The 23,996-nt window shown below is 49.6% G+C and overlaps 2 protein-coding genes across 3 annotated transcripts in view; one reads left to right on the forward strand and one right to left on the reverse strand.

The window, feature by feature from the left end:
* Positions 1-15,105, forward strand: part of ZMYND12 (zinc finger MYND-type containing 12) — a 16,961-nt gene extending 1,856 nt beyond the window's left edge. The window contains exons 3-8 of the mRNA XM_005428224.2: positions 6,301-6,472; positions 7,742-7,911; positions 10,221-10,343; positions 11,718-11,838; positions 13,378-13,523; positions 14,824-15,105. Of these exons, the coding sequence (XP_005428281.1) occupies positions 6,301-6,472; positions 7,742-7,911; positions 10,221-10,343; positions 11,718-11,838; positions 13,378-13,523; positions 14,824-14,943 (852 nt within the window). The 3' untranslated portion in view covers positions 14,944-15,105. The remainder of the gene's footprint in view (positions 1-6,300; positions 6,473-7,741; positions 7,912-10,220; positions 10,344-11,717; positions 11,839-13,377; positions 13,524-14,823) is intronic.
* Positions 15,106-17,101: 1,996 nt separating this feature from the next.
* The window catches only part of SLC2A1 (solute carrier family 2 member 1), an 8,965-nt gene continuing 2,070 nt past the window's right edge, over positions 17,102-23,996 (reverse strand). Inside the window, exons 2-10 of one of the 2 annotated variants that reach the window (XM_031062987.1) lie at positions 21,825-21,985; positions 21,386-21,626; positions 20,885-21,047; positions 20,618-20,805; positions 20,422-20,526; positions 20,234-20,335; positions 19,808-20,011; positions 18,640-18,831; positions 17,102-17,914 (exon numbers count right to left, since the gene is read on the reverse strand). In XM_031062987.1, the coding sequence (XP_030918847.1) occupies positions 17,912-17,914; positions 18,640-18,831; positions 19,808-20,011; positions 20,234-20,335; positions 20,422-20,526; positions 20,618-20,805; positions 20,885-21,047; positions 21,386-21,626; positions 21,825-21,985 (1,359 nt within the window). In that variant the 3' untranslated portion in view covers positions 17,102-17,911. Of the gene's footprint in view, positions 18,832-19,807; positions 20,012-20,233; positions 20,336-20,421; positions 20,527-20,617; positions 20,806-20,884; positions 21,048-21,385; positions 21,627-21,824; positions 21,986-23,996 lie in introns of both variants that reach the window. The other variant, XM_005428215.2, reaches the window with a different exon arrangement.

Raw genomic sequence — 23,996 nt, forward strand, 5'->3', positions numbered from 1 at the left:
TCCTTCTGAGAACATGGAGTCAGATTCATCATTCCTCCCTGCCACAAGGATCCCTACAAATACAATAATTCCTGAGCCTCCAGCCTTTTCCACAGTGTTTATTTCATGTCCTGAGCTTCCTGGGGCAGCAGCAGTCCTGGATTTCCCACCTTGCCAGGAGGTTGCTCCATCACCCCCTAGTCTGGGATCCAGCTGAGATTTCTTCCTCCAGGCTGTTTGATGGGAGGGTATCCCCTTTCCCAGAGTAAAGAAGCCAAGTCCCCTCCCTTTGTTTTCCTAGCCAGCTTGGAGCACCCTTTCCCACTAAATGCAGCCTTTTTTCTCCACCAGGCCTCAGGGATTTGCAGATGTGCAGCTCCTTTCCAGCCCCAGTGGTTTTTCATCTCCTTCTGTTTCTGTTTATGGTAGTGCAGGAGCTGCTGTTCCACACTGTTGCTAAAATAACCCACCCAGGTGCATCTGCTCCTGAAAATCCTCCCTGTGGAAATCAATTTTCTCTCTATAAGAACTCCCAGACACAGGCTAATAAGGCAGCACGCAGTGGGTTTGGAGCAATGCAATGGTGCCACTGAGGAGAATATCCCCAGTCTTCTGAATTTTTACATGAATTATTCTTTCATGGATTTTGCATGAATTATTCTTTCATGGATTTTGCATGAATTGTTCTTTCATGATTTTTTTTACATGAATTATTATTTCTAAGGTGTTTCTGGCCCAGCTCTGGGGCTCTGGGGACCAGCTCATTGCTGTCACCTTTCCTGGGAGCTTCCAGAAAGGTGAAGTCCAAAGGCAAAAGTCCTGTTTGGTGAGAGCTCATGACAGGCTTCAGGCAGCAGATTCCTTTTGGTTTTACAGGAACTGGGCAATGACATCACACCCTGGTTTGGAAACTCCTGTCTGGCTGAAAACCTCAGGTGAGACTGTTGAGCAAAGTCCACAGAAGGTGTGTCAGGCCAGTGTGTCCCCAAGGGAAAATGCAAAACTTCCTTAACTCCACGTTCTGTTTAAGTTTGTTCTTTATAAAACCTGCAAGGAAGGTTAAAATGGGTGTCATGGGGGTGTGGCAGGATTCTGCATCCAGCAATGCTTGAAGCTGTTCCAAGAAACTCCCCTGCTATTGAACACTGGTGTTGACACTGATTACATCACTGACTTTATTGCAACTAAAATTATCCCCATACATTCCAGCAGGCCACGTGGCTGCCAGCTGAGGGTAGTGCTCCTTCATTAGCTGGAGGTTAATCTGCTGGTTTAATTAGGTGAAGGGAAAGACAGCAGGAAGGCTGGTGGAGAGAAAGTCACTCTTGATTGGGGTTCACACTGGCAAGGCAAGGAGAGAAGACTCTGGGGTTTGTTTTCTGAAGTGGAGATATTTATAAGCTCCTAAACAACCCTTAACATCATCTGTTCTTTGACCTTTGTCTCCAGCCTATTTAAATGAAGTAAATTTTAAGACTGGTCTGTGCTGGGACGCTTTGCTTTCATTCTCTCCAAAGGAGACTGTGGAAATCCCTCAGTTACCTGCAAGAGGGAAGAGTTCCTTTGTGTCCAGCAGGATTTGGAGCAGCCAAGTTGGGCTTGGGCTGGCTCAGAGGTGTTGGGAGAGAGGGAGGTTATTTAGTGCATCACATTCCTATTCCAGATCCAACAAAAGTGCTTAAAAAGTTCTTCCCTATGAGGGTGGGGAGGCCCTGGTTGCCCAGAGCAGCTGTGGCTGCCCCTGGATCCCTGGAAGTGTCCCAGGCCAGGCTGGACAGGGTTTGGAGCAGCCTGGGATAATGGAAAATGTTCCTGCCATGGCAGGGGGCAGAATGAGATGAGCCTTAGGCTTCCTTCAACCCAAACCAGTCTAGAATTTTATGCAAAAAAGGCCTTTGGAGTCAAAGGAAAAGCTCTGCAGACTCATGATAACTCGAGAAAAAACCATCTGCCCAAAGCCTGCCTTGGGTTTGCTGCTTTCTGAACATTTCTGCTGCACTTCACCCACTCCTGCCCCGTGTTTGTTTAGCAAACACAGAGCTGCAGCCTCAGTCAGGACACAGGGAAAGCTGGGCACATCCAAATGCCCTGTGGTCCAAGGAGCTGGGAGCCAGGAGGTTTTATGAGTTTCATTCCTTGTCTGTGCTCCAAAGCTTTGTTGATAGAAATCTGCTTCTGTCAACATAGCCAGGGGGGTGCCTGCAGACAGCACCTCCAAACCAACAGAACTCCAGGTTTCTGTTTGGAGATGAGCCTCACCTGCCTGTGTGATGTCAGCTCCCCACAGCTCCTGGGCATGGGAAAAGATCCAGCCCTGCTCTGCTGCAGCTCACTGGAGCCTTCCCTCTCCCTGAAATCCTCATTTCTTCAGACACACCATAGATTTTGGTGCCTGAGAGTGAATAAAGGATATGGCACTGAGCCCTGAGTGTGTGTTGCCACCCCCTGCTCCCACCTGGAGCAGAGCTGGGGTCCTCAGCCCCCTCAAACCCCAAAAACTGTGTGGGGGCATCTTCAGAGAAACCTCAAATTGCAACACACATGGAGAGAGCTCAAAGTGGCAGGGCCAGGGGCGAGGGGGAAACCAAGGCAGGGCCAAAGGGAACCATTCCCCCAGGGCTCTTCAGGGCCAAAGGGAGCCTTGCTCCAAGGCTTGGAACTGTGGGTGGAAATATTCACAGCTCCAGGGCTCCTCCTGCTCTTCCTTCTCCTCCTGGAAGCTGTGCCAGGGTCCAACCCCCAGCTTTGTCCTCGCTGCAGATGTTTCAGGCCATGGGAAGCAGCAAAGATAGCATTGACAAGGAGTAAAAAAGGAATGATCCCAATCTCCCAGCACCTCCCAGATGCCAATCTGGGCCATGCCCACGCACTGGGGCCTGCACTGCTTGCACCAGACTGGCACAGACAGAAAAAGCAGCCTGAGAAATACCAGCTTTTCCAGCATGTGCTGGTTTTCTCCTGGGCACCACCTGCTCCCTGGACACAGTTTGTGTTTCACAGAATCCCAAACTGGATTGGCGTGGGAGAGACCTTAAAGTCCATTGTATTCCACCCCTTGCCAAGGGCAGGGACACCTTCCACCATCCCAGGTTGCTCCAAGCCCTGTCCAGCCCAACCTTGGACACTTCCAGGGATGCCAGAGCTTCTCTGGAGAACCTGCCTTTGCCCTCTCCATGTTCTGGTAGCTCAGGGATGGGTGCTGTGTTTTCTGGCTCTTGGCTCTCCTCACTGGAGCAGGGGCTGTTGCTCTGGGCTGTGCTCTTTGGTGATCTCATTTATTCAAAAAGTGTCTCTTTACCTCAGCCAGGATCTCCAGGAGCACTCCCAGGCTGTCCTGGAGCTCTCTATCCTGGAGTTACTCCTTCAATGGCACAACTCTGCCTCACCCCAAGCAGTTCAAACTCAGCAGAATGCCCAAGCTTGGCCTCCAGGAGCTCTGAGACTGCCCAGCTCAGCCCCAGCCGGAGGCAGAGGATGATAAAGGGGTGAGCTGGTGTTTCCTCAGGGTCTCACTGAGAAAACCAGGGTAGAACCAGCAGTTCTGTGATCTCCAGCAGCACCACTGATGCTGCACCACTGCTAGGAAAAGCTGATGGAGGAGTGTCAGTAGTGGCTGGATGGGCTCTGAGCAACCTGGTCTAGTGGAATGTGTCCCTTTCCCATGACAGGGGGTGGAAAAGATGAGCTTTAAGGCCTCTCCCAGCCCAAACCTTTCTGGAATTCTGTCATTCTGCAAGGATCCTGGGGCTTTTTCCTTGGCATCCCTGTAAGGGCACAGAATGCGCAGCTCCTGGTGGAGGAGCGGGAATTGGGATGGAGAGCTGTTTGTGGAGCTGGGGATGATATCAGCTGCTGCTAACGTTGCAGAGGACAAATGGTGTGGACTGGTAGGAGCAGCAAAAGGCAGGGAGCAGCTATATATGGATAAGTACAGGATAAATTTTGGATTCTGACAAACCCAAACACTGCAGGAGCTGCTGCACCACCAACCCCGGCTGGGGATGGATGTTTTGAGTGTAATACATTCTGATTCTGACCAGTTTTCAGACTCTGCACACCAAATCCCAGTGCAGGAGCAGCCAGGAGAGGGTGGGATGAAGCTGCAGTTCCCTGTGAGGAGCTCTGTCCTCGCTCCCTGGCTGTGTCTCCAGCAGCTGGAGCTGTGCCATGGATGTATGGATAAGTACAGGATAAATTTTGGATTCTGACAAACCCAAACACTGCAGGAGCTGCTGCACCACCAACCCCGGCTGGGGATGGATGTGCTGAGTGTAATACATTCTGATTCTGACCAGTTTTCAGACTCTGCACACCAAATCCCAGTCCAGGAGCAGCCAGGAAGATCTACATTCTGATTCTGACCAGTTTTCAGACTCTGCACACCAAATCCCAGCACAGGAGCAGCCAGGAGAGGGTGGGATGAAGCTGCAGTGCCCTGTGAGGAACTCTCTCCAGCAGCTGGAGCTGTGCCATGCTGGCACCACGGGGTTTGGCTGGCTCTGAGTCACACCAGAGCCCCTGGCTCTAATCTCCTTTCTGGTCTTGTGATGATCATTTTCTGTGCTTCACAGCTTTTATTGCTGCAGCCTTATGAGACCTTGTCAGGAGGCGTAAAGGATTCTTCATCCAGGAAGACACCACATGACCAAAGCTGTTCCTGCTCAGAGCAGGAAGGGAGCCAGACTCTAATACCTTCTAATATGACAGCTTTAATGTCTGTCTATTAATTACAGCCACAAACTACATTACAATTGCTGCTTTTTAATTTGAAAACCCAATTTTAAAAAGAGCCTGTGCATCTGTAACCGCCTGTGTGGGGGTGTTTGCAGGGGTCCCAGGAAGAGGGAAGAGATGAGAATCTTGACTCCATGTTTCAGAAGGCTGATTTATTATTTTATGCTACATATTATATTAGAAGAAAATTATATATTAAAACTCTACTAAAAGTATAGAAGAAAGGATTTCATCAGAAGGCTTGAAAGGAATAGAAAGAAATGATGATAAAATCTTGTGTCACAGCCTCGACACAGGTGGCTGCCACTGGTCATCAAGTAAAACCAATTTCACATGCTGGGTAAACAATTCTCCAGATCACATTCCAAAGCAGCAAAATACGGAGAAGCTGAAGCTTCCCAGCTTCTCAGGAGAAAAAGTCCTGGCAAAAGGATTTTTCATAAAATATGTCTGTGACACACCTGGTCTAGTGAAAGGTGCCCCATGGCAGGGGATGTGATGAGATGGGCTTTAAGGTCTCTCCAGCCCAAACCATTGTGGGGTTCTGTTGGGAAGGATGAAAGTTTGACAAGAAAGTCTCACAGATCTGTGTGCTTGGCAGAAAGATTTTTCAATGTAGAATCTGATGAAGGAATAGAAATGAAAGCAAGTTTTGATATAGAAGGAAAGAATTGCTGAGCCAGTCTTACTGGATAACCAAGGAGGCAAAGGCTGTGTTAGTTAGAAGGGGCTTTTATGACTTAGAGCAAAGGATAAACCCACCTCAAATAAGAAGATGTTTTTACCAAGCAGGAAGATAGCACAGGCAAACAAGCCTGCCAATGTGGCAAGTAGAAAAAAGGTCTCAGAATTTTCCACTGCAAGAAAACTGAAAAACAACTTCTAGTTTAAACTGTAATGTACTAACTTTTAGTGATTTGAGAACAGTAACATGAATATGGAAATTATAGCAGTTATGATAGGCTATAGATAATAGTTAAGGTATAGATTGGTTCTACTGCATTAAGATGCTCAGCAAAGAAGAATATATAATGCATTCTAACCAAAAGAAAAGTATCTAATGCAATGTAACCAAAACCAAAGGGTCTCCAGGCCTGCCTGCAGCTGGAGCTGACAGCTGTAGGCACAGGCTCTGTCACCCACGACCCTGGGCTTCTATAACATCTTGGATACAATATACTGCATTTTGGAGAGCTCCTGGAGTCCCACATCTCTCATTTGGGCTCTTACAGTGGTGCCCAACGTGGGGCACCATTAGTAAGAGAGAATAATAAGAGTCTGAATGAGGGATGTGGGTCTCCAGGCCTGCCTGCAGCTGGAGCTGAGAGCTGTAGGCACAGGCTCTGTCACCCATGACCCTGGACTGCTGTAACAACTTGGACACAATAAACTATATTTTGGAGAGCTGCCTGGAGTCCCACATCCCTCATTTAGGCTCTTCCAGGGTTCTGTGATATCTTTCTCCCTGTTTTCCCCTGCAGGAGTCCCTGATTGCCGTGACACTGAGCACAGCCCCTGGAGTCCCACATCCCTCATTTGGGCTCTTCCAGGGTTCTTTGATTTCTTTTCCCTGTTTTGTCCCTGCAGGAGTCCCTGATTGCGGTGGCGCTGTGCAGGGCGCAGGGGTTTCTGTGGGCAGGGCAGCCCCTGGAAGCCATTCCTGCGGCCCTGCAGGCCCTGCGCTCCAGCTCCCGCCTGCTGGGCCCGGCCTCCCTGCGGCTCCTGCCCCTCTATCTGCTCCTGGCCGAGGCCTCCACGGGTGAGCATTGTCAACACGGGAATGCTGGCAAGGGCAAGGCCTCCCAGCTCAGGTTTCTGCTTTCCTTTTGCCATTTATCTGGGCAGGAGCAGTTGTGGGCCCTGCTGTGCCTCAAGGGCATTGCAGAGATGTGAGCTGTCGCACACACCCCCCTCACACCCCTTTTCTGAATCCCTCGGCACTCAGGAGATCAATGAAATCAAATGAAATGTTTTCAAATGAAATGTTTTCTCTCTCTCCACCGATTCCCACAGGAGAAGCTGTATGAAAGTCTATTCTTTACCTTGGATGACTCCCCAAAGCATTAAATTCCAGAGGGCGCTTAGTTGTGCTCTTATCTCAGCAAACATTTCAGAGGCCATTGCACCCAAAGAACTCCGGGTTCATTCACAAATCTTGCTCTGCCTGAGCAGGGCTTTTTCTCATTGTTTGCTTTGGAAAACATGGCAAATAAGGGCATGGGAGCTGCTCTGCCTGTAAATCACTGCCATTCCAGGAGCTCGCACAATGCTCTGCTGGCACAGCGGGGCTGACTCAGGATTGTGGTGAGAGCAGGGCGAAAAAACCCTGTGAGTAATTCCAGTGTGATAAAGTGAGAGACAGCAGTGCCTGCCTGCAGCGAACCTGTTTAGGCCACGTGTTCCAGAGAGGTTGTCAGCAGTGTCTCCTCTGCCATGGAGCCAGGCTGGGAGAGCTCGGGGTGTTCACCTTGAGAAGGCTCCAGGGAAACCTCAGAGCCCCTTTCAGTGCCTAAAGGGGCTCCAGGAGAGCTGGAGAGGGACTTTGGACAAGGTTCTGGAGTGCCAGCACAAGAGGGCAGATATTGGTATGGGATACTGGGAAGAAATCCTTCCCTGTGAGGGTGCAGAGGCCCTGGCACAGTTTCCCCAGAGCAGCTGTGGCTGCCCCTGGATCCCTGGAAGTGTCCAAGGCCAGGTTGGATGGGGCTTGGAGCAGCCTGGGATAGAGGAAGGTGTCCCTGCCCATGGCAGGGGGTGGGACTAGATGATCTTGAAGGTCCCCTTCAATCCAAATCAGTCTGGAATTCTGTGGTTTCTGGCTCCTTTTGGAGCTCTCTACACATTCACCTGTCTGTAAATGAGTTACCAGAGTAACTCAAAAGCACTTGGGAACGACGTGGGGAATCCCCAAAATGCATTTCCATATCAAGCTACCCCAGGAGAGCCAGTAGTATTCTCTGACTTTCCAGATTAAAAAATGCTCCTTTATCTTCCTTATTCCCGTGATTATCCCGCCCTGTCATTCCAGGTGCTGGCCGTCCCCGACAGGCAGCCAAATACCTCTCCCAAGCCCAGTGGATCGTCCTCCAAAGCCCCGACTGCAGTGCTGCTCTCCAGTCTAAGTTACACCGTGGGCTGGGGCTTTTCTCTGTCGCTGAAGGAAACCTGGAGCAGGCTTTGTATCACCTGGCCAATGATGTAAGTCCCTTGGAACACAGGAACGAGGAACGCTTCCATTTTAATTCCTCCTCTCCTCCCAGATCAATGTGGAAATGGCAATGGGCAGATTTGGGATCTTGAGAGGGTTCACATCACAGACACCCAAACTGGATAGATCTGAGACACCTGTGGAGCTAAAGATGTGTTTTGCCAGTTATCCCTAGTGCTGTGAAGTGACAGAGAATCATGGAATCACCAAGGCTGGAAGAGCCCTCCATGATCATCAAGTCCAATCATTCCCCCAGCACTGCCAGCTCCACCACTAACCCATGTCCCCAGGTGCCACATCCACACGTTTTTTTTAACATCTCCAGGGATGGTGATTCCACCACTGTCCTGCCCAGCCTGTTCCAATCCTTGAGCACCCTTCCCATGAAGGATTTTCCCCAATATCCAATCTAAACCTCCCCTGGCCCAGCCTGAGGCCGTTCCCTCTCCTCTGTCCCTGTTCCCTGGAGCACAGCCCGACCCCCCTGGCTGTCCCCTCCTGTCAGGAGCTGTGCAGAGCCACAAGGGCCCCCTGAGCCTCCCTCAGACACTCCTCACATGCTCCTCACATTCCTTGTCTTTATGGCTTCTCCCTATGCATTTCTCCATCAGCTTCATTTCAGTGCAGAGATGCCCAGACATTCCTGCCCCATGCTGATGGAATTGCCTTTATTCCACAGATAATTTAAATTTTGGCTGTTATTTCCCTCAGTACTTTCCCAGATCTCTCACCCATTATTTAATTAATGGCTTATATCCCTATTTCAGTATCTGGTTCAATGACATTTTCTCAAATTCCACCTCTTCAACCGTGAAAACTGTTTGGAATTGGTCATTGCCACCTGTGTTCCTGTGGATGCTTTGCCTGTCATTTGATCCTCCAAAGCCAGATGAACTTCTCCACCTCCTATTTCTGTCCCATGTGGACTAAATTTATCGAGTGATCCCGTGCTGAGTGATATATTCCCACTCCTGTGGAATTTGATAGTGGCTTTGTGTGGGTGTAAATGATGACATAAAGGGAGAAGAGTTAGACTCTTTCTATTATAACACACAACCATGTCTCTGCTTGGTCTAGAAGCCCTTTGGGCATTTGAGAATCCCACAAAGGAATCTCCTAAAACTCTTTGGAGACTTCCAAAATCCTCCTCCCCTCCCTTTTTTTTTTTTTTTTTTCTTTCTTTTTTTAATTCCCTAAATGTGATGCCTGCAAGGGCACCAGGTAAGAAGTTTTTAGCTCTCAGCAAGTTCAGGACCTGCCTGGACCTTGGCTGCGTGTCTGGGATCCGTGCTGAGAGTCACACAGCAGCTCAGAATAGCTGGAATGCTGCTCTGCCTTCCCACTGCTCCTCTGGGGGACAGCAGGATTGTCTGGGGGCTGGGAAAGCAGCAGGCTGGGCTCTGGGAGAGGTGGGACAGATGGACAGGGGGCACAGGGACAGGGGGACAGGTGGGAAACCTGCTCTGGACTTCGGAGAATGAACCAAGAGGTGCCTCTGCCCCAGCCAGGGGGGGTTTAGGGTGTTGCATTCCCATGGATCAACCCCAAAATAGAGATTTTTAGTGTGTTCCTATGGATAAACTCTATGAACTGGGTATATTCTTATGGATAACCCCCAAAATACAATTCTTTAGTACCTCATTCCCATGGATAACCACAGAATATAGAGGTTTTATACCTTATACCTTTACATAACCCTAAAATGCAGCTTTTTAATATGTTCCTATGGATAAACTTTGTGAACTGGCTATATTCCTATGGATCTTATGGATAACCCCAAAAATGCAGTTCTTCAGTACCTCATTCCCATGAATTACCACAAAATTTAGAGGTTTTATACCTTATACCTTTACATAACTCCCCAAAATGCAGCTTTTTAGTGAGTTCCTGTGGATAAACTCTGTGAACTGGGTATATTCCTATGGATCCTATTGATAACCCCAAAAATGCAATTCTTTAGTACCTCATTCCCATGAATTACCACAAAATATAGAGGTTTTATACCTTATAACCCCAAAATACAGCTTAATACTTCATTTCTATGGATTACCCCCAAAATACAGTTTGTTAGTGCCTCATTCCTATGGATAACCCCCAAATAGAGATTTTAGCATCTCATTCCTTTACATAACCCCCAAAAAACAGCTTTTAAGTACCACGTTTTCCAATCACTGTCAGGCATAATTTACACATTAAAAAAACCCAGCATTTGCAATATTAATTCACAATGAAAAACTTCCCAGGTTTGACATGAACATGAACTTTCTGGGGCTTATTTTTTATTTACTATTAATTTCAGGTTTACCTGGCAACTGCTGAGTTTGGACTAAATTCTGTTGAGGTCTCTGGAGGGTATTTCCACATGGCCAATATTTTCTTCCACCAGAATAAAATGGATGCAGCAAACTCACTCTACACTGAGGTTGGTAGAACCAAAAGTCATCCTCTGAGTTTTTCTCAGCTTTTTTTTGATGCTCTTTCCAAAGTTGTTTTCCATTTCTTTCCAATGGGATGATGACTATATCAAGTGTCAGTGTTGCCTTTTAGGATCAGTCCCAGAAACGAAATAATTATCTGAGTTAATAAAAAATAAATAATATAGAAATATTAATAATAAAATATAAAGAATGAAATTATAAAATTATAAAATACAATATAAAATATAACATAAGAATAACGTATAAATACTATAATATTAAAATATTAATATTAATAATATAAATAATGATATTATTGTAGATATGCTATAAATGTAAATAATAATATATAAATAACAATAAAATAAATAATTATCTGAGTTAAAACCATGAGATATTATTCCTGTAATCAGTTCAAAATTCTTCAGTTTGGGCAGCCAAACCTCATTAAAAAACAGCTTTGCTACCAAATTTCCTGGGCCAGGGGTTAGAGTCCCACCAGTACAGAGGAGTTCCTAAATCCAGGGAAAAGTGGGATACAAACAAGCCACCTGGAATTTACACTGGGAATCAGTAAAAAGCCACACTGATAAAAGATTTTCAGAATGGATTGATCAAGCAAGGAAAGTAATAATTATCTTATGATATAATAACTGAAAAAAATGAACTTTTATTTGTTTAAGTGAAGCTTTGTAGAAATAAGGTGGAAATAAGAAATAAGGTGCTGGGAGCTGCAAATCCCTGTCCCAAACTTCAACTCCACGAGCTTTTGGTGAAGATTTTGGTTAGATTTGTTGAAGTTGGGTGAAAATCAGCTGGAGAAGGGAGGGATCCTGTGACGGTGTTCACAGCGGTTTTAGGATGAGGGAAGAGAGGAGGATCTGACTCCATGTTTCAGAAAGCTTGATTTATTATTTTATGATATATATTACATTTAAACTATACTAAAATAATAGAAGAAAAGATTTCATGAGAAGGCTAGCTAAGAATAGAATAGGAAAGAATGATAACAAAGGTTTGTGGCTCAGACTCTCTGTCTCTGAGCCAGCTGGGCTGTGATTGGCCATTAATTAGAAACCAACATGGGCCAATCACAGATCCACCTGTTGCATTCCACAGCAGCAGATAATCAATGGTTACATTTTGTTCCTGAGGCCTCTTGGCTTCTGAGGAGGAAAAATCCTAAGGAAAGGATTTTTCATAAAAGATGTGTGTGACAGGATCCCGGCTGGGGCTGTGTGGGAGCGGAGCGGGGCGATCCCTCTGGGAACGTCCAGCTCAGTGACCCGCAGGGCACGGGCCGTGCAGGGGCATTGTTTGGAGAACAAGTGAATACCAGGGATCCACAGGAGTGCAATAATTGCCGTGCTTCCTGCCAGGTGAGCAGCCTGTGGCACGCCTGGCTGCTGAGCTCCCTGCACGGGCACCAGCGAGCGCTCCAGGCGCGGGCAGAGGCGTCGCCGTTCTCCGAGGAGGAGGAAGGCAGCGAGGATGGCACGAGTAAGAGCTGCTATTGCTCCTAAACCTTTGGGAAGTGGTGGGGTTAAAGAGTCCCTGCACCCTGCAGATTGTGTTGGCATGGTGTTTCCAGAGGCTGGGTTGAATGGCAATGCTAATTCCTCAGGAATGAGGGTGTTCTGTGGAAACCCAGCTTTGCCTTCTCTGTTTCACGGCTCCCTTGGCACTGACTGGAGCAAAGCAAAGCTGGATTCATGGACTCGTAGAATCATCACTTTAAAATCATTAAGTCCTGCCATTCCTCCAGCACTGTCCTGTTCACCACTAACCCACATCCCAAATGCCACGTCCATGTGTTTCCTGAACACTTCCAGGCACGGGGACTCCACCATCTCCCTAGGCATGGTTCCAATACTTTACATGAAAAAAAATTCTTCCTAATATTGCAAGTAAACCGCCCCTGGTACCACCTCAGGCTTCCCTGAAACCAGACCAGACTCTGGTTCTTGGCTCCTTTCTACCATCTGTGCTAATAAGGACATTGTCAGGAAAGGGAATAAAAATTTCTCTCCCTGAAATGTTCAAGGTCAGGTTGGACAGGGTTTGGAGCAACCTGGTCTAGTGGAAGGTGTCTCTGCCCCCATGGCCAGGATTGGAATGAGATGGTCTTTAAGATCCCTTCCAAACCAAAGCAGTCTGGGATTCTGTGATTTGAAGAGAAACATTTCTGAAAATCCCATTTCCTGGCACTACCTCCATCAGGAGTTCCAGAGTAGGAAGAACACTAAGGCAGGGCTACAGGAGATCATCTTTGGTGTGACAGGAGTAGAAAAGCAGTTCTTTTCCTGCAGCTGTTGTGACTCCATGTCCTGCCTGAAGACTGATCAACATGAGCACTTGTCACTCGTGCACCGGGGTCAGGGCAGGAACAGGCAAGAGGCAGGATCATAGAAAAGGCAAAGAAGGCTTTATTCAAAAGAACCACGAGGTTTTTATAGAGTGGTAGGATAGATTCTATTCTACTGGCTAACTAACAGAAACATCTTTCTCACACACTGTCCTTGAGAGGAACAGAAAAATAAGGTAGAAAAAGACTACTTGCAAATTGTTTATAGCCAACAAGTTATCACATCTTTCTAGCTCCCTAAAACTTCTCCCAAGCCGCTGTGAGAAACACTTGCTGTTTCTCTCTGTCTGCCCCATGGCATCCACAAGCACTGACTGGGTGAAAGGAATCCTGTTCATGGGCATGGAATTTGCATGAAGCTGGGATCATAGATACCCACACTAGTTTGGATGGGAAGGACCTTGAAGTTCACCTAATCCCACCCCTGCCATGGGCAGGGACACCTTCCCCTATCCCAGATTTCTCCAAGCCCCATCCAGCCTGGCCTTGGGCACCTCCAGGGATCCAGGGGCAGCCCCAGCTGCTCTGGGCACCTGTGCCAGGGCCTGCCCACCCTCAGACCACATCGATGTTTGCAGTAGAAATGCTTTGGTGTCCAGAAGAGCCACTCGGGCAGTTTTGAGTGTATTCTCTTGCACAAATGCACCCCTCAGGCCCATCTCTGTCTCCTGCAGCCGAGGCGCAGCGCGAGAGGGGAGCGCGGATGCTGGGCGCCGTGCTGGAGCTGCGGGAGCAGGGACCCCTGCAGCACCCAGGGGAAACAGCCCAAATCCTGCACTCCCTGGCCATCATCCACTACCTGGGCCAGGATTTAGCCAAGGTAGGTGGGGTCTGAAAGGGTTCAGGAGAATTGGCCAGCTGCTCTGGGGTCATCCTGGTCCTCCCGTTCGCCAGCGCCTCTCCTGAGCCCACAGCCCTGGTGAGCAAGAGCAAAGTGCCTCATAGTGCTCAAACCAAGGGCTTGGGCGGGATATTGGGATAAATCCTTCCCTGTGAGGGTGGGCAGGCCCTGGCACAGGGTGGCCAGAGCAGCTGTGGCTGCCCTTGGATCCCTGGCAGTGCCCAAGGGTGGGTTGGATGGGGCTTGGAGCAGTCTGGTCTTGTAGATGTCCCTGCCATGGGATCTGAGATCAGCTTTGAAGTCCCTTGCTAGCAAACTATTCCAGATTCTGTGACCTGCACTCTGTAAGGGCTGACAATGCTGGGGGATGCGTTCTGGTCTCTGCCAGGCCAGTGGATCCTGCAGTTTTCCACATTTTCTGGGTTCTTCCTTTATCTGGACTATCTTGGCAGTGTAGCTGCCTTTAGACCTGAGCTCAAGGGTTACACAGAGCAAGATCTGGGGCTCACAGACCTGTCCTTGAGCCAGGCTCTTCTGAGTTCAAGGTTCAGTCTATTGGGGTCTGTAATTCCAGTTTGGAATCTGCCTTCCTGTGTCTTTATGGCTTAAAAATCCACGTGATTAGTAATTTCTGTGCTTTACCAAGAATTGATTTTGAGGAAGTGCTGAGCAAATACCATCTGGAAATCAGGCCCTTGTGTTTGGGATCAGAGCTCAAAACCCTGAGTTTCTTCAGTCTGGGCTTTGAGGAGTGAAAATACAGATGTTGAAAAATACTGTATTGAAATTTTAATGATCTCTTTATTGTATTATAGAAAGTCACAACTTGGGAGTGTTTGGGAGACACAAATTTGAATTTGATTGAAAAATAAAAAAGACAAAGCTTTATAACTGTGAGAGTGTCTAACTCCTGGAAGAGCTACCAAGGGAAATTATTTATTTTGTTCCTTATCAAGAGAAATGAAGGATTTAGTTCAGAGTCAGTACAGCTGGGATTTTTTCCCTGAAATGGCTTTGGGATTGCTCAGAGGAGCTGTGTTAGACAGGAGGTGATGTCCAGCACGGGGGGCTGGGGTCAGTAATCTTCTGTCTGCACCACTGGATCCTAAATATGGGATCTGCTGGCAGCTTTAGGCTCTCCTGTAAAGCAGCTTGTACAGGTCACCTCGGAAAGAGAGCCTGGATCTGCTCCAGGCTGAGCCTCAGCAGGTATTTAACCATCCCGTGAGAAAATCCAGATTCCTGACCATTGCTGGGCGTTTCTCCTGTCCCATTCCAGGCCCAGGAGCTGGGGATGAAAGCCTTCGACCTGGCCAAGCAGCTGCCCCAGCAAGACTCTCTGGAAACCATTGGTCACCTGCTGGAGCTGATTAATGCCCAGTTTTCCCACACCACATGAAAACTGGCTCTGCCAGACCCAGTTTGTTTGGCCAGGTTCTCTCTTATCCCGGTTCCTGGACACCACCAGCGTCACAAGCTGTTGGTCCTTCCTGTTGCTGCCTCTTTCCAGCTGCATCTGCGGCTGTCCCAAACTGTTTGGAAAATAAACATTTTGGTCTGAGTTAGTCTTCATGTGCTGCTCCACTTCTGTAACCTCTCAGGGAGTAACAGCAGCAGGGTGAGAAACAAAAGCACCACGAACACACTGAATAAATCATTTATTGGCCAGGCTGGGAGTGAGCAAACAGCCTCTCACAGCCTCGTGGTGGTTGTTCAGGAGCCAAGGCGAGCTCAGGTGTGTTTCTTACTGGCTTCCTGGCTTTGCTTGCCAGTTTGGTGAGGGAGATCCCATGGAGGGATAGGAGAGGGACTCAGGGAAGGGCTGGGGTGGTGGACCTGGTTGGGCTTGACAAGGTGTTGCAGCTCCCTGCAGAGCCCCTCCATCTCCAAACCAATGTCCAGAAAATCCCAGCCTGGTTTGGAAAACCATCCTGATTTAGAGCTCATCCCACTTCACCCCCTGCCATGGGCAGGGACACTTTCCACCATGGCAGATGCTCAGAATTTTCTCTTTCTGCAGAGCTTCTCATAGCTCTGGGCACTGAGACACTCATTTGTTCCACTTCCAGGGATGGAAGCTCCATGGGTAGAACTTCCATCCTGGAGGGACCACGGGAGGCATGAGAGACTCTTAAGCAGCCTTGAGGGAAGGAATGAAAAGGCTCCAAGTGGGGATTCTAAGCTAAAGGAGATGCAGTTCCCTCCTGGCAGAGAGCTGGCATCCCCTTGGATCTGCCAGCAGCCCCATTCCCAGCTGGCTCCTGCCCCAGGCGACAGAGTGACCCTGCTGTGGGGAGGGACAGGGACACCAGAGCAGGGCCAGAAGGCTCCAGAGGCCATGGGGAGTGTGGGGAGCACGGGGCAGCCGCCGTGGTCGTGATCCCTCACGGCTGGGAAAGGGGAGAAGGGAATCTGGGGCTGAGCCCTGAGCTCCCATTAGGGCTCATTTACTGCAGGAGGATTTATGAGGGTGTTTAATTGCCTTGCCGAGTTGGGCTGGAGTCAAGTGAGCTTTGTAAACGCTTCATCAAGCTGGGGCCTGAGCAATTAGCAGGGATTGCTGCTGCTGGGGAAGGGAAAACCGCAGGTTCAGCCACGTTCCATTCCAGGGGGTGGGAGAAAGCTGCTCAGGGTGCACAGCCCAGGCTGGGGAAGGGCCAGGAGACCTCCCAGCATTGCTGTGGGAGATGCTGGTGGTCTCCCCACCCCATCAGGTGTGGAATAATTCCATGGGAGGTGCTGGAAAGGCCTGTAATGATCATCTCCGAGGGGCTGGAGTGGTCACTGCCGTGGGGTGGGGGATGCTGGGGAGCTGTGCCTGCTGGCACAGTGCCCCAGGGCACAAGGATTTGGGTCAGCGGGGATTTGGAGCTTGGTGGTGGCTGTAATCCTTCCAGTGTTCCCAGGCTCAGCCTGCAGGGCCGTGGGGCTGCTCTGAATGTTCAATAAAACAAACCCAGCCTGGAAATGAAGGTTGTGCAGGGCTGAGCATCTCCTGGAGCCAGGAAAGAAACAGCAGAGTGAGGAGAGGAGCCCTGGGCACAGAAAGAACATTCTGGGGAGCTCTTAAAGACACTACAGGAGCAATTCCTACAACAGCCATGCCCTGCAGGGCAAAGAGCAGCTTCAATAAATAGAAAAAAGCCTGAAGTGACCAAGATCAGCATTTCTTTGCCCGAAAGTGTTCAGGCTTGCAGCTCTTGGCACCTTCTCAGCTGGAGGGGAAAAACAGCAAATGCACAGAGCTGCAGCAACCTCCTCCCTCCCTTCCCTTGCTCAGGTGCTCATGGCATGACCAAGGCTGTGTCCTGGGCAAGGGGAGCAGGTTTGGGATCCAGGGGCAGGACAGCTCCAGCCAGGTCCCCCCGTGATCCCAGCCCAGGCTGCTGCAGGCAATTCAAAGCTGGTTGTGCACCCAGAGCAGGTATTTTGCAACCAGGTGAGTCGTGCCCGTGGCGGAAAAGCTTTGCAGGGACACGCATTCCCAGACACCCCCCGAGCCCTGCCAGGGCAGGGAAAGTTTGACTGCAAGAAATAAAGGCACAGGACACCAGGGCTGGGTGGCTGCTCACATTCTCCTTTATTGTCCACACCACACACCTTCCCCTTGGCACTTCACTGCAGGGATTTGCTTAAAAAACCACACACACACACCCCCACAGCTTGGTGAGGCTGTGCCACAACCAGCTGAGAACAGGCATTTTTAAAGAGATTTATTTTATTCCCCCCCCTCCCCTTTATTTTCTTTCACGTGTGGTCAAGTGTCATCACTTCCAAACCAAACAAATACATTTTAAAAAAGATACTATTAAAAAAAAAAAAACAAAAAAACAACACAAACAAAAAAAAAACAACCCTCCCTGTGGCTTTGGGAATGTGCCAGGAGCTCCCACACCAGCTGCACTCAGGGAAATGCTTTTTTTTTTGTGTGTGTTTTCAGTTTTGTTTGAAAAGGACAGTATTTCTCATGTGTATTTTTTTTTAATATACTACAGCCTGAAATTCAGTGCAATAGATACAACTACAGTGCAGAACTATACAAAAGTCATCCTAACCATGTACAAGCTTTTTTTTTTTCTTAGTTGCTATAGAAACTATAACCTTTTTCTGTACCTTTTGTATGCAATTATACAGTGTGAATATACTCCAAGAATATTTACAGTACTTGGCTTGTCAAATCAGAAACGCTATAACTTAAATGTCTACTATTAACAACCATTGAACAAAAATATATATAATATAAATATCTTCCAGTCTATACACAGAGCAGGAAACAGCTGTATCCATGCGGTGCTGGATTTTGGTGAGTCCTGGGATGGGGGTGGTGATGGAGGGGGATGTTGTCGTGTGCGGCTGCCGCTGGCGCTTCACTGTCGGGCAAATATTGCCAAGATTAATCCCAAAAATTCAACAAGAACACATCTCCCCCCCCTCTCCCAATTTTTCCCCTCCCAGCTGGAATTCAGGCGAAAGGAGAGGAGCCTGTGACAATGGATTGACCTTTCCAACCGATCCATCCGGACGGCTCCGTCCTCCGCGCTGCCCCGGGCGGGAGGTCCCCGTCCACGAACCCACCGCAGGGCTTGAAATCAAGGAGACTTTTAAAAAATGACTCATTTCCTTGGTAGGTTTTTTTTAAAAAAAAATATTAGATTTAGTCAATTTATATGATTTTTTTTTTTCCTCTATGATTAGAATGTTAAAAAATAAGTTTCCAGCTTTTTTTAAAAACTTCCTCTACGTGATTTTCCGTTAAATAACTATCGCGTCGTCAATAAAAAAACAGGGAGTTGCCCTCCTGTGCTGGGGGCTGAGTGGCTGGGTTTTAAAACACCTATTGGCTTTGAAATCTTGGACGCGAAACCAACTAAAAAAATTAAATAAAATAAAATTCGTTCCTAGCAGGAAAAAAAAAAAAATACAATAAAATAGCTCAGTCTGTCCCCAGTAAACCACTGAGGGAGGCTGGAGAGGGGGCATCAGAGCCAGATCCTCCCCCCACACTCCACTCCCTCCTGCCTGGGGTCTGTACAAAGTGTTTTAAAAAGTCCCCCCGGGTTGGGGGGCGGTGGCACAGCCGGGGTCCAGGTTACACCTGCGAGTCAGCGCCCAGGCTGTGGAACTCGTCCGGGGTCTTGTCACTCTGGCCGCCCCCGCTCTGCCGGAAGCCCGAGGCGATCTCGTCGAAGGTCCGGCCTTTGGTCTCCGGCACCTTGAAGTAGGTGAAGATGAAGAAGAGCACGAGCAGCACCGTGAAGATGATGAAGACGTAGGAGCCACAGAGTTGCTGGGATTGAAGGGAAAAGGGGAGGTGAGCACGTGGATGGAGGTCACAGAATCACAAAGGTTGGAAAAGCCCAACAAGATTGAGTCTGACCACCAACCCAGCACTGCCAGGTCCACCCCAAACCCACGCCCCCAAGTGCCACATCCACATGTTTTTGAGCACTTCCAGGGATGGTGATTTCACCACCTCCCTGACCATCCTTTCCATGAAGAAATTTTCTCAATATCCAATCTAAACCTCCCCTGGCACAGCTTGGGGTGGGTCCTCTCATCCTGTCCCTGTTCCTCAGGAGCAGAGCCTGACCCCCCTGCCCCAGCTGCCTCCTCTTGTCAGAGTTGTGCAGAGCCAGAAGGTCCCCCTGAGCCTCCTCTTCTCCAGGCTGAGCCCCCCCTGCAGCTCCTGGTGGCTCCAGACCTCCCCAGCTCCATTCCCATCTCTGGGCACAGAGTGATGGGCCATGGTTGAAGCACCAGCTGGTACCACCCTGCCCACACCGTGCCATGGCCATCCAAAACCCAGGTCCTCTTTTCCAGGAACATCTCAAATTCCACAAGAAACACTGAGTCAAGCTCCTGCTCCAGCCCCAAGTCCTTCTTCCCAAGGGATCTTAACCCAACCAAACCACCTCAGCCTAGGTTTTAGGGCTCAAGAATGTGGCCCTGAAATTCAGCACTGGATCCAGCAGCAGGATTTGGCACCAAGATCTGACACCAGGACTCCACACCAAAATCCAGCAATGACATCCAGCACCAGGAACCAACAACCAGACCTGGGATTTGGATTTGGCAGGAGGATCCAGCAATGGGATCCTGCACTGGAGTCTGGCACAGGGATCCAGCTGGACACTGTATCCATCCCTGATGCAGAACTGGGATCTGAACCAATGCAGTCTGACAGGCTGGGATCCTCTGGGACCCCCAGCTCCCTGTGTCCCCAGTGCCATGCCCCACTCCCCCAGGGCTCCAGCCATCATTACCGCAATGTACTGGAAGCCCATTCCCACGATGAAGTTGGAGGTCCAGTTGGAGAGTCCGGCCACGGCGAAAGCAGCGGGACGGGGGCCTTGGCTGAACAGCTCCGCCACGATGAACCACGGGATGGGGCCTGGGCCGATCTCAAAGAAGGCCACAAACCCAAAGATGGCCACAATGCTGAGGTAGGACATCCAGGGCATTTGGTCCTAGAACAAGGGAGAGGGGAGAAGGTTGGTGCTATGAAGGGGATATGGCACCTGGACACCTCAGCTGGTGCTGGCACAGGAGCCATGAGCTGGAATTCTAGGAGCTCAGGAGAGATGTGACAATGGGGACTGAAAGCTCAGCCATCACTTCAAGGAGGAATAAGCCCTTCCTCCTCCCCAGCCATCCCTCCTCCTCCTCCTCCCAGCCTCCCCAGCACTCACCAGCAGCGTGAGGGCGATGGTCATGAGAATGGCACATCCAGCCATCCCTGCCAGCCCAATGAGGTGCAGAGTCCTGCGTCCGGCTCGCTCCACCACGAAGAGCTGTGGGATGGACAAGATCCATCAGCACCTCCCCAGCCTGCAGGAAAGGCCCCTCCTCCCACCTTCCCTGGGGGGGCCAAACTCACCGAGACCACCGTGAAGGCTGTGTTCACCACGCCAGAGCCAATGGTGGCATAGACGGGCTGCTCCACTCCTGACTTCTCGAAGATGCTGGTGGAGTAGTAGAAGACCTACAAAGGGCAGGGAGGTGCCACAAGTCAGGTCCTGGAGCTCTGGGTGAAGCAAGCTGACCCCTGGCACTCAGACCCCACCCAGCCTCACCGCGTTGATCCCTGAGAGCTGCTGGGAGAGCTGCAGGACAATGGCGATGAGGATGGGCTGGCGGTACATGGGCGAGCGGAACAGCTCCATGATGGTGACCTTCTTCTCCCTCATCATCTGCCGGCTCTCCTCCTTCATCTCCTGCAGGTCACTGCTCACGTCCGTCGTGCCTCGCAGCTTCTTGAGGACTGAGAGGGAGAGGTGGGCTCAGGAGATGTCGAGGACCCTCCAGAGCGCCAGGATGGGCCCTGCAGAGGGGTCACTCACCACTCTTGGCTTTGTTCTCCTCGTTGCGGTTGATGAGCAGGAACCGGGGGCTCTCGGGGGCGAAGGGCAGGATGATGCACTGCAGCAGGGCAGGGACGAAGATGAAGCCCAGCAGCAGCGGCCAGAGAGACTCGTTTCCCATGATCAAGTCCAAACCAAACACCTGAAGAGGAGTAGAAGGGTTGAGCCACCCATCCCAGCTGGAAAAGTCCTGGTTGGACATAACTCTGCAACTCATGGTGTGCTCCAAACTGGAACAGCCATTGGAGGGGCTCCTGTGCTGCTTCCAGATGGCCAAGAGATGTTGATATCCTGATGCTACCCATGCCAAACCTTCAGATTCCACAGCATCCCTGCTCCTGCTGAGCTCCAGCTTCACCCCTCCCACCCCAGCTCCACCTGAAAGGTTTTCAGATCTGCAGCACCTCATCCTTGCAGGCCCTGAGGAGTGTCAGGGTCAAAAAAAAGGGGAAACCCTCCAAAACCTTCTCCAGGGCTCACCTGTGCGATGAGGATGCCCAGGACGATGCCAAGCTGGTGGAAGGTGCCCAGGGCCCCCCGCAGGGCAGTAGGGGACACCTCGCCCACGTACATGGGCACGAAACCCGTGGTGAGGCCAGAGTAGAGGCCGATGATGAAGCGGCCCAGGATGAGCATCTCAAAGGAGAAAGCCATCTTGGAGAAGCCCATGAGGACAGCTGACACGAAGGCAAGGATGTTGGACATCAGCATGGAATTGCGCCTGGAGAGGGATGGAGGAGAGAGGTGAGGAACACCAGGAGAACCAGGTGAGGGACACCAGGAGAACCCGATGAGGGACACCGGGAGAGAACCCGGTGAGGGACACCGGGAGAGAACCCCAAGGTCAGCCCTTGGAACACCAGGGTGGGTGAGACAGCAGAGCCTCCCCACTGCAGGATCCACCAGGCTCAGAGCTCACCTTCCAAAGCGATTGACAAAGAGCCCAACGGAGAAGGAGCCAATCATGCCCCCAACAGAGAAGATGGCAACGGAGAGGGACCAGAGCGTGGTGAGGGTGGCAGGGCTGATGGGCTCCCCATATCTGTACAGCCACGTGACGTTGTAGAAGTCCTCAATCACCTGGAGAACAAGGAGGGAAACCAAACCACGCGTCAGGGCCGCGCCACCGGAGGGACGAGTCTCTCACAAGACAATGCGTCACCGGAGCCGCTGGCCAAGGGAGGAACTGCTGGGATACACTGGGAAATGCAGCCCGACGGGTTCTGGGCTCGCCCTGCCCGGAGAGACACGGCGGGCGGGAGGGGGGGAGGGGGGGGTGCAGGAGCCAGAGATGCGCCAGCCCTGCGGAGCAAGGGGAGGAACACGGGGCAGCTCCACACAATCTGGACACTCCTGGAGTTGGATTTCCAGGTTTTTCCCCCCCCACAAGAATTCCGTAGCACACAATCTTGGATACTCCTGGAGTTGGATTTCCAGGTTTTCGCCCCCCCCAAGAATTCCGTAGCACACCATCTCTGCCGTGGTTCTGCAGGACCGTGATGCCAACACACAACGCAGGCCTTGGTTTGAAACACTAAGAACAGCCTGGTTTGTGAATTTCAGGTGGTTTTATATAAATTTTGCATCTTTTTAGACACGAAATTTTTGTATACGAAAAGTTTTGTGTACAAAAATTTTATATAGCATCCTGGTTTGAAAAGGAAGTGAGTTTTTTGGGATGCTGTGCTCCCTGGGGGCACTGCCATTGCACCAGTGTCAAACATATATATATATAGATAAAAAATATATAAATTTTGTACACTTTTGCTATATTTTTAAAGTACACTTTTGATATATTTTTAAAGCTAGCCCATCACTGGTAGCTTCCCAAAAATTTTTGTATACAAAAATTTTGTATAGCATCCTGGTTTGAAAAGGAAGTTTTGAAAAGTTTGAGTTTTTTGGGATGCTGTGCTCCCTGGGGGCACTGGCATTGCACCAGTGTCAAACCATGACATATGCATACACATATACAAAATATATACATTTATTTTGCTCCTTATCAAGAGAAATGAAGGATTTAGTTCAGAGTCAGTACAGCTGGGTTTTTTCCCTGAAATGACTTTGGGATTGTTCAGAGGAGCTGTGTTAGACAGGGGGTGATGTCCAGCATGGGGGGCTGGGGTCAGTAATCTTCTGTCTGCAGAAGATTATAAATATATACATTTGGTATACTTTGGATGTATTTTTAAAGCTAGCCCATCACTGGTAGCTTCACCAAGGTCCTGTCCCTGCCTATGGCTGGGGAAATGGCCTAAAGGTTGCTCCCAATCCAAATCCTTTAGAACACCATGATTTAAGGGTCACCCATCCCCAAACCACCACAGCAAAGGGCTCCATAACACCCCACCAAGCCCAGCTGGAAGGAGCAGAAATTCCAGAGATTCCCTGCTTTGCTGGGCCTCAGGTGGCTCCAAGATTGTGCTGCTCTGAATCCTTCACTCCCAATTCACTATTTACTATTTACACTTTCCACTTTTCCCATCAATCCAAACCCAAACAGGAGCCCTGGCAGAGACAGCACAAGAAATACACACTGGGCTGGGTGCAAGTCCCAATAGTATCATTATTTTGCCAAGTTGTTCCTCTTCCAAAGCACAGAAATTGTTACAATTTCTATATTTAAGTGATTTTGTTCCCTCCTGTTTTCACCCAGAGGTTTGGATGCTCTTCCCCCTTTTACTAGTATTCCCAAAAATAATTGATTGGATTATTGGAGAATAATTGGGCTGGCTCAGGCTCTCAGTAGGCCCAGGGGGTATGCGAAAATAACAGCCCCTCCTGCCCCTTCCTCCTGGAAAAAAAGGATGATGCTTTGAAGAACCCAATGGTTTTTTGGGAGAGGAAAAGAGGTGAAAAATGGGTTTAAAGGGAGAAGGGTGAAGGAAAAAAAATTGTGTTCACCAAAACTGGGGCTTTCAGCTCAGTGTTGTGATTCATCCCCACCCTGCATCTCCATGAATCCCAACACCAGTACATCCCAAACCTGTGCCCTGATGCATCTCAGCGCATCCCCATCCCAACTTTGCATCTCTGTGCATCCTCATCCCAACCCTTCATCTCCCACTGCATCCCCACCCTGTGCCCCAAG

Source organism: Geospiza fortis, unplaced genomic scaffold, assembly GCF_000277835.1.
Source record: "Geospiza fortis unplaced genomic scaffold, GeoFor_1.0 scaffold4, whole genome shotgun sequence".
NCBI lineage: Eukaryota > Metazoa > Chordata > Aves > Passeriformes > Thraupidae > Geospiza > Geospiza fortis.